General features: G+C 39.3%; 1 protein-coding gene across 2 annotated transcripts in view; it reads right to left on the bottom strand.

Annotated features, from left to right (window-relative positions):
- Positions 1-886: 886 nt before the first annotated feature.
- The window catches only part of PFKL (phosphofructokinase, liver type), a 152455-nt gene continuing 139477 nt past the window's right edge, over positions 887-13864 (bottom strand). For both annotated transcript variants that reach the window (XM_069733880.1, XM_069733881.1), the window contains exons 18-22: positions 13362-13423; positions 10246-10357; positions 9881-9980; positions 6768-6873; positions 887-1851 (exon numbers count right to left, since the gene is read on the bottom strand). In XM_069733880.1, the coding sequence (XP_069589981.1) occupies positions 1704-1851; positions 6768-6873; positions 9881-9980; positions 10246-10357; positions 13362-13423 (528 nt within the window). In that variant the 3' untranslated portion in view covers positions 887-1703. The remainder of the gene's footprint in view (positions 1852-6767; positions 6874-9880; positions 9981-10245; positions 10358-13361; positions 13424-13864) is intronic.

The following is a 13864-nucleotide window of genomic DNA, read 5'->3' as shown; positions in this document are numbered from 1 at the left end:
CTCTTCCTTTTCTTTCCCCTATATAGCACCTCCTCTACTTGTATTCTGCGTTTCATATCTTTGCTTATTGTTGTTTGCCCTTCCCACTATTTTCACAGCCAATAAAGAAATTTGGTTCTAAAGTAAAATTTGTGGCAAAAAAAGTTAAATATTCTTTTATTCCTTCAACATTACATTAATTCCTGTGAAACACCTGAAGGGTTAATAAACTTCTTGAATGTGGTTTAGAGTACCTTGAGGGGTGCAGTTTTTAGAATGGTGTCACTATTGGGTATTTTCTGTCATATAGACCCCTCAAAGTCTTTTCAAATGTGATGTGGTCCATAAAAAAATGGTTTTGTAAATTTTTTTTTTGAAAAATGAGAAATCACTGGTCATATTTTAACCCTTCTAACTAATAAACAAAAAATGATGTTTCAAAAATTGTGCTGATGTAAAGTAGACATGTGTGACACTGATTTCAGAGCATAAAAATCAAAAGTATGCAAATTGCTACATTTTTGCCAAAATTTCCAATTTTTTCACAAATAAACACTACGTCATATCGAAGAAATGTTACCATAAAGTACATATGAAGTAAAAATTGGCCTGGTCATAAAGGTGAAATAAGGCTTGGGGAAGGGGGGGGGGGGGTGGGGGGGGCTAAATGGGGAGAGGTGTTAATATATGAGAGTTCTGACAACCCTTCAATAAGCTAACTTAAGTTTATCGATGGGAACTGGCAAGTGTAATTTATTTCCCTCTCCCATGTTCTGCTGTAGATGGTTCCTAGGTAGATCTTGTACTTGTATATACTATAATCTGCAATGTGTTAGTCTTATCTCCATTATGAGAGGACACAAGCTAACATGAAAGCTTACACTAAAATAAAAAAATGTAACTATGATTTGTAAAAGTTTGTCTTTATTTTTTGTACATTTGTGACTTATCCATTCCAGTTTATTCCTTATTAAAGAATTTAAACCATTATTTAGATTTATAGGGAACCTGACAGCCATAAAACCCTGTGCACCTTCAGATATAGTGATAATCTGCAGGTGAATAGAGCATGTTTGACTGGCTTACTGGAAGAGCAGATACAGGGAGAAAATAAAGTTAAAGTCTCCCGGTAGACATTCCCTTCTAGTCATTGACGAAGAGCAGGGAGCCGAGACAGTCAACCCAAAATATACAGTGAGTACAGTGTAATCGCTCCCATGACTGACAGCCTGCGCAGCAGCGTGTGTGCCGAGAGCACACAGTCAAGAAGTTGTGGGAGTGATCAAAGCACACCGACTGTACACTGTGACTGTTACAGCCTCCAAAACTAAGCAAGCGGCTGCAGGAAGAAAATAACATTTTCTCCCTGTAGCTGACCTGACAAACCTATTTAAAAAATATTGTTTACCTGGTGATTACCAATATGTCTGCAGGCAACTAGTGTTTGTTACGCTGCAAGGTTCCTATTAAGAGTAAAAACATACGGCACATTCTTCGCTCACACATATGGCAGGGCTCCATTTATTATTCATCACTACAATTTGTTCTGTCTGTGTGCTGTAAAGTAGTAGATTGGCAGTATGTAATCAAAATCAATGGGGTGGTGTAACTAACTAAAAACACTGATATGTTAAAGAGGATTTAATACAAGGGGCTAGTCATAGCAATCATTGTGTTACACATTCATATTTGTATATCTCATTGGGTAATGTATCTCAGACAAATCAAAAGCCTTTGTCGATGCTTAGGGTCCTGCGTGTCACATGTTCTATCTTTCCTGGTACATATTCTGTGAAGCTGATTTGGTAGTTCGCTAGCATCTTGAGCATCAGGCGCAAGTTCAACCACCACTGTTCCTTTGGCACCCTGTGTCTAGATGATAAAATTAGAAGAACACATTAATTTAAAGCACAATGCAACATTACGTAATGTCATATATATGGCTTTAAACATGGTAGTTACGGGAACCTGACAGTCAATTCATGCTGCAAAAACCGCAGGCAGCAAGAACTAAAGCCATGCATTCTTTTCTCTGAAGCACTTCACTGTTTCCATAAAAATGTAGCCCACAATTCATCAAAGCTTTGGCACCAAAAAAAGTGATGGAAAAGTTTTGTTGTAACTATAAGCTGTGCCAAAATTTTGAGACATTTGACGTTTTCATGCCATTTTTCTCTAGCTCTGTCAAAATGGGTGGACTTAGGGCATCAATTGTGGCATTACCAACACCAGGAATCTCTTTCCATTCCTTGATTGGAGTAAGATTTCTGGCATGGCCAATGCCACTCGTTGGTCGCTCCAGATTCTTGAAGGGGTGTGGCTCCACCATGACCCCTTATCAATGTCGTAGAAGAAAAAAAAGTATAAACCAAACAAACAAAAAAGTCAGTCTTACTGAATCGGGGCTATAGTTTAACAATCCAGTCAGGACTATAGGGAGAGACAAGATTAGTCCAGTGCCATCTAAGGCCAGCTCCTCGCCACAACACTCTGAACTAGTGTCTTCTCTCACCATGGTCCCCATCATAGAGAAAAATGGCAAAAATCCATAAAGACATCTCCAGAGAAGGGACATATCACCTTCACGTTGAACATATGGGATTAATCATAACTGGGGAAATGAGAAAGAGCTGACACTTCAACCTTCATTGAAGTAGGACCCCCTGCTGTGAATAGGTAATTGCAACAATGGAGTTATGGAGAATCAGCCAACAAGTATAAGATTAGTATATTCAGAGGCAGAGAAGTACACTTCTGAGGCAAGAGCTTCCTCTGTCCTAAAGACTAGACTCAGACACTCTGGAGCCAGTGGTCGGTGATGAACATTGGGGCTGGCATCGATCCGATATTTATGGGAGATGTATTTTGGGTGTCATAGTTCATAGTGAAGAGATTAACACACATGAAACTTAATATCGGAGCAGATGAATGATGTTATCCATGCCATGTATTATCTTTATAGAAAGGTAAAATCGTGATAGGAAAACATGACAACAATATAAAGATATCATGAAAGTTGGGGATCTCAAAGTTCTAAAAGACCTTGCACATCCTATGACCAGCCCCCATATGAGCTCAGCAAGGGGAGGTATGTGCGCATAACCTTTATCTAGTAAAAATCAGAGTTTGGGTTACTGTCATTTATCAGTCCTGCAAGGTAGCGTTTGCTATGGTTCTGTCCGTTTTCCTAAAAAAGGAGTACCTTCTCAGCTAAGCTCGGAGCCATTTCCGTGACACAGGTTTAGTAGTATCCTCTGGTTATCCCTTGCATTGCATGTAATTGTATATACCGTATTGTTTTGCTTCCATTTTGTAACTATATATATATATATATATATATATATATATATATATATATATATATATATATATATATATATATATATATATACATACATACACATACACACACAGTTATATGAAAAAGTTTGGGCACCCCTATTAACCTTGGTGTTTTATAAAAATTGTTTTTTTTTGCAACAGCTATTTCAGTTTCATATATATAATAACTGTTGGACACAGTAATGGTTCTGCCTTGAAATGAGGTTTATTGTACTAACAGAAAATGTGCAATCTGCATTCAAGCTAAATTTGACAGGTGCATAAGTATGGGCACCCTTATTTTCTTGTTTTAAATACTCCTACCTACTTTTTACTGACTTACTAAAGCACTTTTTTGGGTTTTCTAACCTCATTGAGCTTTGAACTTCATAGCCAGGTGTATGCAATCATGAGAAAAGCTACTTAAAGTGGCCACTTGCAAGTTGTTCTCCTGTTTGAATCTCCTCTGAAGAGTGGCGTCATGGGCTCCTCAAAGCAACTGTCTAATGATCGGAAAACAAAGATTATTCAATATAGTTGTTCAGGGGAAGGATACAAAAAGCTGTCTCAGAGATTTAACCTGTCAATTTCCACTGTGAGGAACATAGTAAGGAAATGGAAGAACACAGGTACAGTTCTTGTTAAGGCCAGAAGTGGCAGGCCAAGAAAAACATTAGAAAGGAAGAGAAGAATGGTGAGATCAGTCAAGGACAATCCTCAGACCACCTCCAGAGAGCTGCAGCATCAACTTGCTGCAGATGGTGTCACTGTGCATCGGTCAACTATACAACGCACTTTGCACAAGGAGAAGCTGTATGGGAGAGTGAGGCGAAAGAAGCAGTTTCTGCAAGCACGCCACAAACAGAGTCGGCTGAGGTATGCAAAAGCACATTTGGAGAAGCCAATTTCTTTTTTGGAAGAAGGTCCTGTGGACTGATGAAACCAAGATTGAGTTGTTTGGTCATACAAAAAGGCATTATGCATGGCGGCCAAAAAACACAGCATTCCAAGAAAAACACTTGCTACCCACAGTAAAATTTGGTGGAGGTTCCATCATGCTTTGGGGATGTGTGGCCAATGCTGGCACCGGGAATCTTGTTACAGTTGAGGGACGCATGGATTCTGCTCAGTATCAGCAGATTCTTGACAATAATGTTCATGAATCAGTGACAAAGTTGAAGTTACGCAGGGGATGGATCTTAAAGCAAGACAATGATCCAAAACACCACTCCAAATCGACTCCGGCATTCATGCAGAGGAACAATTACACTGTTCTGGAATGGCCATCCCAGTCCCCAGACCTGAATATCATTGAACATCTGTGGGATCGTTTGAAGAGGGCTGTTCATGCTCGGCGACCATCAAACTTAACTGAACTGGAATTGTTTTGTAAAGAGGAATGGTCAAAAATACCTTCATCCAGGATCCAGGAACTCATTAAAAGCTACAGGAAGCGACTAGAGGCTGTTATTTTTGCAAAAGGAGGATCTACTAAATATTAATGTCACTTTTCTGGTGGGGTGCACATACTTATGCACCTGTCAAATTTTGTTTGAATGCAGATTGCACATTTTCTGTTAGTACAATAAACCTCATTTCAAGGCAGAAACATTGCTGTGTCCAACAGTTATTATATATATGAAACTGAAATAGCTGTTGCAAAAAAAAACAATTTTTATAAAACACCAAGGTTAATAGGGGTGCCCAAACTTTTTCATATAACTGTGTGTGTATGTGTATGTATGTATATATATATATATATATATATATATATATATATATATATATATATATATATATAGTTACAAAATGGAAGCAAAACAGTTATTAGATATACAAAACTGAAATAGCTATTAAAAAAAAAAACAATTTTTATAAAACATTAAGCTTAAGATTAATAGGGGTGCCCAAACTTTTCATATAACTATTATATATATATTATATATATATATATTTTTTTTTTTAACTATGTAATTCCACATGTGTCAATTCATAGTTTTGATGCCCTCAGTGTGAATTTACAACTTTCATAGTCATGAAAATACAGAAAAATCTTTAAATGAGAAGGTGTGGCCAAACTTTAAATATTTATATATATATATATATATATATATATATATATATATATATATATATATATATATATATATATATATATATATATATATATAAAGTTTGGACACACCTCCTCATTTAAAGATGTTTCTGTATTTTCATGACTATGAAAGTTGTAAATTCACACTGAGGTCATCAAAACTATGAATTGACACATGTGGAATTACATACTTAACGAAAAAGTGTGAAACAACTGAAAATAACTGAAAATATGTCTTATATTCTAGGTTCATCAAAGTAGCCATACTCGTATATATACAGCTCTGGCAAAAATTGAGAGACTACCACATCAAAACACTGTCATCCATTCTCCAGACCTGAACCCCATTGAAAATCAAGAGGATGATGGATAGTCAGAAGCCATCAAACAAAGAGGAATTGCTTACATTTTTGCTGAAGAAGCAGTGTGCAGGACTGGTGGAAAGCATGCCAAGACGCATGAAAGCTGTGATTAAAGATCATGGTTATTCCACAAAATATTGATTTCTGAACTCTTCCCAAGTTAAAACATTAGTCTTGTTGTTTCTAAATGATTATGAACTTGTTTTCTTTGCATTATTTCAGGTCTGAAAGCACTGTTGTTTTTTTAAATTTTGACCATTTCTCTTTGTCAGAAAAAAAAAAATACAAAATGTAATGCTTGGAAATTTGGGGACATGTCAGAAGCTTATAGACTAATTTTACATTTTACTCAAAAATATACCTATAAAGAGAAAAATCAGACAAACTGAACATTTTGCAGTGGTCTCTTAAATGTTTGCCAGAGCTGTATATGTGTATAGGGTTAGGGTTGTGTAGAGTTGTCAGTGACCTTATTACTAAGGTGTATATATATATATATATATATATATATATATATATATATATATATATATATATATATATATATATATATATATATATATATATATATGTATGTATGTATGTATGTATGTATATATATATATATATATATATATATATATATATATATATATATATATATATATATATATTTATTGCTGTTATCTCTGACAGTCCGCAGCCAGATCATATAACTATGAGCAATTTTGCAGCCAATCTTTGATTCCTGATGCCTGTAGTCTGAGCCTTTACCTCGATGACAGAGGGTTACCTCTTGGTTCTCCATTTACTCCTACACTACAAAACACACTGACATTACCAGAATTTTTAATGAAGCCAGGCCAAGTTTCTAAGTTAAGGATATTCAATTGTGATCCCTACTGTGACAAGGACTAAGGTCGGTGACTACAATTTGTGTACGGCGTTATGGCATATAATGCTGGTATATAAGCAACAAAAATACATTTACAGAGAAATTATATTCCCTTTAATTAGTTATGGATACTTACTCAAAGTCAGTTACTTTTTTCAAGTCACAAACAGATGTAAATGCCACAACTTTCTTCCTAAGTCCTATTACACAGGCTGTGTCCGGAGAATTTGCAAATATACGACCTTCAATTAAAAAAAACAAACAATCAATTTAATCTAGCGAGCAAACTGGAGATACTGCAGCATGAGGGTCAGAAGTTGTATTATAAGTGTCTATTAGCCATCAGTTATATATAAGCGACAGACTGACCCATCATGACTTTAGCCCACATTTCCTTAGCTACAAAAAAAATATATAACTTATTTCTAATGTCGCACATGATTCTTAGTGGAAATTGTCTGCTTAACCAATAGAACACAAGTGGCATGCTTGGCAAAGGGACTAAACCAAAGAGGTGCGGTGTAATGCAATGGAGACTGTCACGCCTCGCTCCATGCCTGTGCTGTAAGTTAATGGTATAGAATAGTAAATGGTGTGAAATGGTAAATTGATATATTTAAAAGCCATTTACCTTTAGCTATAACCGTGTAGAACAGAGTTCAAGGAAAAAGAAAGAAAAGCTATTTCAAGCACAATACAATGTGATATCTGGGCAATAAACGCTCAGCATATATGCAAAAGCAACAATAGTTAAACACAGGAATGTATGTGTGTATATGTATATATATATATATATACACATATATATATATATATATATATTATATATATATATATATATATATATATATATATATATACACACATATACATACATAGATATATACACACGCGCACACACATATATATAGGCCTGGATCATGATCCACGTGGTAGATATATAACATGCATGATACCCAGAACAAGCAAGGGCAACATATGCATCAGCCTGCATTGATAATACACTGCATCTAATCCATTCCCGGCCTAAGTGTCATATCAATACGGCAAGTTCTCACACTTGACTTAATACATAGAGAAAGAATGAATGAATGTTCATGCCCTAGAAAAGCCATACCAATAATCGTAATAGTAAGCCAAATATCTAAAGCTCCTAATGGATAACAAGCAAGCACATGACTGACGGACAGAGTTCTCCTGAATGCAGCCACTACTGATCCCATGCAGAGTACTCACAGTAGGTGAACAGTAGAAAACAGAGCAGGGTTTGGTATAGCAAAATATGGATGACATTAAAATACCGTATATACCAATGTGTAAGCCAAACCGAGTATACGCTGAGGCACCTACGCTACTTTGGCCACAAAAAAATGGGAAAACGTATAGACTCGAGTATAAGCTGGGTATGCATTGTCCCCTTATCTCTATCCTGGTATGCATGGCTTCCCATCCCTGTCCTTGTATGCATGGCTCCCCGTTCCTGTATGCATGGCTCCCCATCCCTGTATGCATGGCTCTTCATCCCTATCCTGGCATGCATTGTCCCCTCATCTCTATTCTGGTATGCATCTCTGTCCTTGTATACATAGCTCCCCGTGGCTCCTCATCACTATCCTTGTATGCATGGCTGCCCATGAGAAAAGCATTAAAAAAATCCTCCTACCTACCTTCCCTTCGCGCCCTCGCAGCATCTTGTTCTGGCGTCAGCAGCTCCTGCGGCCGAGCGTGTCCCCGCTCATTAATGAATATCACCTCTCCACTCACCGGGGACGCGTAATCGCTTGGAGCTGCTGGAAGACGTAACAGGATGCTGCGAGGACGAGCAGGGAAGGTAAGTAGGAGTTTTTTTTTTTGGGGGGGGGGGGGGGGGTTTAACTGCTGGAAGCAGAGGTTGTAACTGTGCACACTATAAGAGAAATTAATACTCATTGCCATTGCAGTGAATATTCATTTCTCTTTAGCAACGGGCACAGTTACAGCCGTTCTCTCCTGCCTCCTGTGACCCCTGCCCCACCAGCTTCTGGGACAATGACTCGTGTATAAGCTGGGGAGATTTGGGGGGGGGGGGGGTTCGTTTTCAGCAGAATAATGTGCTTAAAAACTCGGCTTATACATGAGTATATACGGTAATCCAAAATATGTCTATAGGACAGATATAATTGCGCTTTAGTTTATTAACCGAGGTATTATAAACAGAATTATTTTTCTTCAGCGATTATATCCAAATTTTGCCAATACATAGAGATCAAATGTCTCTCTTGTTCTTCATTTGGTAAATGCCCAAGTTGTAATTCAAAACACAGACAGTCCTGAACAAGAAAGAATCAAGGTCCATCAATGAGGTGCTTTTTTTGGTTCATTCTAAAAAAAGCAAAACTATTGGAAAATTAAACATGAGTAAACACAGTGTACATTATCAAGAATGGATAGTAGAAATGTGATGGATAAAAGACTGCGCTTTTCATTTGTATCAGTAGAGGGGAGCGCTACAATAAGCGCCCATTCCTGAATTTTAAGAGTCGATTTAGCTTCTATTGGAGTGAGACCATAAATCCAGCTTTATTGACTCCCATTGTTCATAGCTAAACACATCCAGATTAGATGGAGTAAAATAACACAAAGATGAAAGGCATACCTTCCCTGTGACTAGATTCCAATGAAGGCTGTGCATTTCGGGCCAAAAGAGTACTTTGGCACTGGAACCAATATAAAAACCCTACGGACATTTATGTCATACTGACCTGCTAAACAGCCAGAGACTTTTCTAGCAGATATTGTCCAGAGTGGACAATCCCATTAAGTTACATTATGGTTTCCTTACTGCAGATTTTATGCGTCATCACAAGTTTAATATTATCATAGACCCTGCTATACAAACCATAGTAGCTGAAACATACATATGTGCACCCTGAACATAATGTTTGGTTTATTTACCCATAGCTTTAACCCTTTCTTTTGCATCAGCACCTAACTGGAAGGAAACCAGTCCATATTCTACAGAAACCAATTGCACCAACAGACGTTGCATCACAGAGTGAAGATTAGTTTTCACTGAATGCCATTCAGGATTTCCTTATCAAATGGATCTTTAAAAACATCTTGCATACTTCCCGTACAAGGCTAAGATCTACAAGAATGGTTAGACTAAACTCCTTCTGCACTGACAACATGCTGCCCCATCATCATGGCCACCACAGGAAAAGTGACATTCATAGAACGAGAAAAAATTATGGGATCTGCTTAACTTACCCCTTCTATAAGACTCTCTAAGTTTTTCTGAAATCCACAACATAGACTTGACTCCAAGTTTTGTTCCATAATTTCGATCAAAAGGGGTTGGTGCACCCCCCTAATTTACAGAAAAAGAGTTCAGTATTACATTGCTAAAATAAAGACAAAGTGGGTGAGAACGTCTCGTTTTTGGCCAATTATAATCTACCATCACTCAGAACCATTATATAGCTATATTCTAATATTTGTACCAGCTACATTCATATAGAAGAATTAGTGTAACCCCTGTATTATACTCTAGCCAAATAATATGTTTAAGACCCTGAAAAGGATCTGAACCTACAAATGGCAAATTGTCCGTTTGGTCGTGCAATGTTACATACCTGCTGCAAGTGGCCAAGAACATTTGTACGACAGTCAAAAATGCCATTTCCTTCAGCTGAGTACAGATTATACAGAAATTCGGTGGTATAGAAGTCATGGCATTTCTCATTCCTGCAGAATACACGGTATGGTTACTCTGTGTTCATTGCTCGTTATCGGCATGCAAAATATTATACAGACAAACATGGAATCATGAAGACCTCATTGTAACTACGTATTGTTGTGCAGCCTTTTCCTTTCATCTCCGTTTCTCTACCTCACTGTGGATTGCCAAGTGTTTTACAACAAGTGGACGGTTGGCATGATGGCATGTTTTAGGATGGAGATCATACAGTTTCAGGGGCAGATGAATAATGAGCCTAGGAAGGGGCAACAGACGTTCCTTCTCCAAGCCTAGCGATTGCATATTCCCCAGGTTTTGGGCAGGTGCAGGAGCTGCTAGGTGTTACCAAGGATCAGATGTATGGCGAAGATGGGAAGCTAAATATATGGTTACATACATCGTTTCCCAACCAGGGGAACACAACTTATAATGTGGTTTAGAAACACTTTGTGCTCTTAAATTAGAACAGACAAAAAATGAACATAAAAAAGGAGGTCCCAGAGCTCCAACTACAAATCTAGGAATTTTGAGTAGGAATTATAACAATACTTTCTCTAAACCTTCTTTTATTACAAATCCGTCCTCCTAGTACCGTATATACTCGAGTATAAGCCAACCCGAGTATAAGCCGACCCCCCTAATTTTGCCACAAAAAACTGGGAAAACTTATTGACTCGAGTATAAGCCTAGGGTAGGAAATGCAGCAGCTACCGGTAAATGTCAAAAATAAAAATAGATGCTCCATACCGTTCATTATTGCCCCATAGATGCTCCATATACAACTGTGCTATATAGAATGCTCTGCACCGTTCATTATGGCCCCATAGATGCTCCACATAAAGCTGTGCCATATGGAATGCTCTATACCGTTCATTATGGCCCCATAGATGCTCCATATAAAGCTGTGCCATATATATATTGCTCTGCACCATTGATTATGGCCCCATAGATGCTCCTTATAAAGCTGTGCCCCATATATATTGCTCTGCACCGTTGATTATGGCCCCATAGATGCTCCTTATAAAACTGTGCCCCATATATATTGCTCTGCACCGTTGATTATGGCCCCATAGATGCTCCTAATAAAGCTGTGCCACATATATAATGTTCTGCACCGTTGATTATGGCCCCATAGATGCTCCTTATGAAGCTGTGCCATATAGTGCTCTGCACCGTTGATTATGGCCCCATAGATGCTCCACATAAAGCTGTGCCATATGGAATGCTCTATACCGTTCATTATGGCCCCATAGATGCTCCATATAAAGCTGTGCCATATATATATTGCTCTGCACCATTGATTATGGCCCCATAGATGCTCCTTATAAAGCTGTGCCCCATATATATTGCTCTGCACCGTTGATTATGGCCCCATAGATGCTCCTTATAAAGCTGTGCCCCATATATATTGCTCTGCACCGTTGATTATGGCCCCATAGATGCTCCTAATAAAGCTGTGCCACATATATAATGTTCTGCACCGTTGATTATGGCCCCATAGATGCTCCTTATAAAGCTGTGCCATATAGTGCTCTGCACCGTTTATTATGGCCCCATAGGTGCTCCTTATAAAGCTGTGCCCCATATATATTGCTCTGCACAGTTGATTATGGCCCCATAGATGCTCCTTATAAAGCTGTGCCACATATATAATGTTCTGCACCGTTGATTATGGCCCCATAGATGCTCCTTATAAAGCTGTGCCATATAGTGCTCTGCACCGTTCATTATGGCCCCATAGGTGCTCCTTATAAAGCTGTGCCCCATATATATTGCTCTGCACAGTTGATTATGGCCCCATAGATGCTCCTTATAAAGCTGTGCCCCATATATATTGCTCTGCACCATTGATTATGGCCCCATAGATGCTCCTTATAAAGCTGTGCCCCATATATAATGTTCTGCACCGTTGATTATGGCCCCATAGATGCTCCTTATACAGCTGTGCCCCATATATAATGCTCTGCACCGTTGATTATGGCCCCATAGATGCTCCTTATACAGCTGTGCCCCATATATAATGTTCTGCACCGTTGATTATGGCCCCGTAGATGCTCCTTATAAAGCTGTGCCCCATATATATTGCTCTGCACCGTTGATTATGGCCCCATAGATGCTCCTTATACAGCTGTGCCCCATATATAATGTTCTGCACCGTTGATTATGGCCCCATAGATGCTCCTTATAAAGCTGTGCCCCATATATATTGCTCTGCACCGTTGATTATGGCCCCATAGATGCTCCTTATACAGCTGTGCCCCATATATAATGTTCTTCACCGTTGATTATGGCCCCATAGATGCTCCATATATAATGCTGTGCCATATATAATGCTGCTGGTGCTGCAATAAAAACAAAAAAAAAAATCACATACTCACCTCTCTTCGCTCAGGACGCCGGCGCTTTCAATATTTACCTGCTCCTCGTGCGGCTCCGTCTCCAGCACTGACGCTCAGCAGAGGGCGCGCACTGACTACGTCACCGCGCCCTCTAACCTGAGCGTCACAGCCAGGAGACGCTGCAGACGGAGCCGCACCGGAGCGAGGAGCAGGTAAATATAGCGCAGCGCTGCGCTCCCCGTATACTTACCTTCTTCCTGGTGCGGTCCCTGCAGTCCCTGGCTTCCCCGGCGCTGCAGCTTCTTCCTGTAATTGAGTGGTCACAGATACCGCTCATTTACAGCAATGAATATGCGGCTCCTCCCCTATGGGAGGTGGAGCCGCCTATTCATTTCTGTAATGAGCGGTGCCATGTGACCACTCAGTACAGGAAGAATCTGCAGCGCCGGGGAAGCCAGGGACTGCAGGGACCGCGCCGCAGCAGGTAAGTATAACTACACAGCCCCCACTCCCCCTCCCCTGCCGACCCCCGGGTATATGACTCGAGTATAAGCCGAGAGGGGGACTTTCAGCCCAAAAAAATGGGCTGAAAATCTCGGCTTATACTCGAGTATATACGGTAATTCCACTTTTATACAGTATTTTATGAATAATGCTTTGTGAACATGTATACCTTAGCACAAGTCCTCTCTGAATATCGGTCTTCATTTTTTCTGTTAGATGTTCCACATTAGACTAAGGATACAAAGAAACATACTATTAGCGAACGATGGTTAAAGCACCCTACTCCAGTGTCAGCACCCCTGCTGGGTACCCAGTGTTTGCTGGGCGGGTGAGCCAGAGGTCCTTACTCAGTGTAAGTCTACGAGGGCCAGAACGAGCGTCTCAGACTGACATTGAGATCTTGTGATCGTTACCTCTGACTTCCGTTCAGTCAGAAGTTGCAGCCACCAGATGACAGATCTGGACTGGAGCGGCGTTGTGAACACCAGAAGATAGCTGGTGGTAAGTACAATACTAGGGGCCAGGAACAGACATGAGTAGCTCCACTTCAGCGCTGAAATAAAAATAAAGGCTGGAGTGGTGGCTTTAAGTGGCGAAAATCTAACACTGAAATTACTATAACTTATCTTTTTAGTACAGAGTATGTGGGACTATTCATATGGGATTAAGTAT

Source organism: Ranitomeya imitator, chromosome 7 (genome assembly GCF_032444005.1).
Source record: "Ranitomeya imitator isolate aRanImi1 chromosome 7, aRanImi1.pri, whole genome shotgun sequence".
In the NCBI taxonomy this organism is placed as follows: domain Eukaryota; kingdom Metazoa; phylum Chordata; class Amphibia; order Anura; family Dendrobatidae; genus Ranitomeya; species Ranitomeya imitator.
Note: the sequence above shows the minus strand (reverse complement) of the source record. Positions and strands in the feature narration are given on the sequence as shown.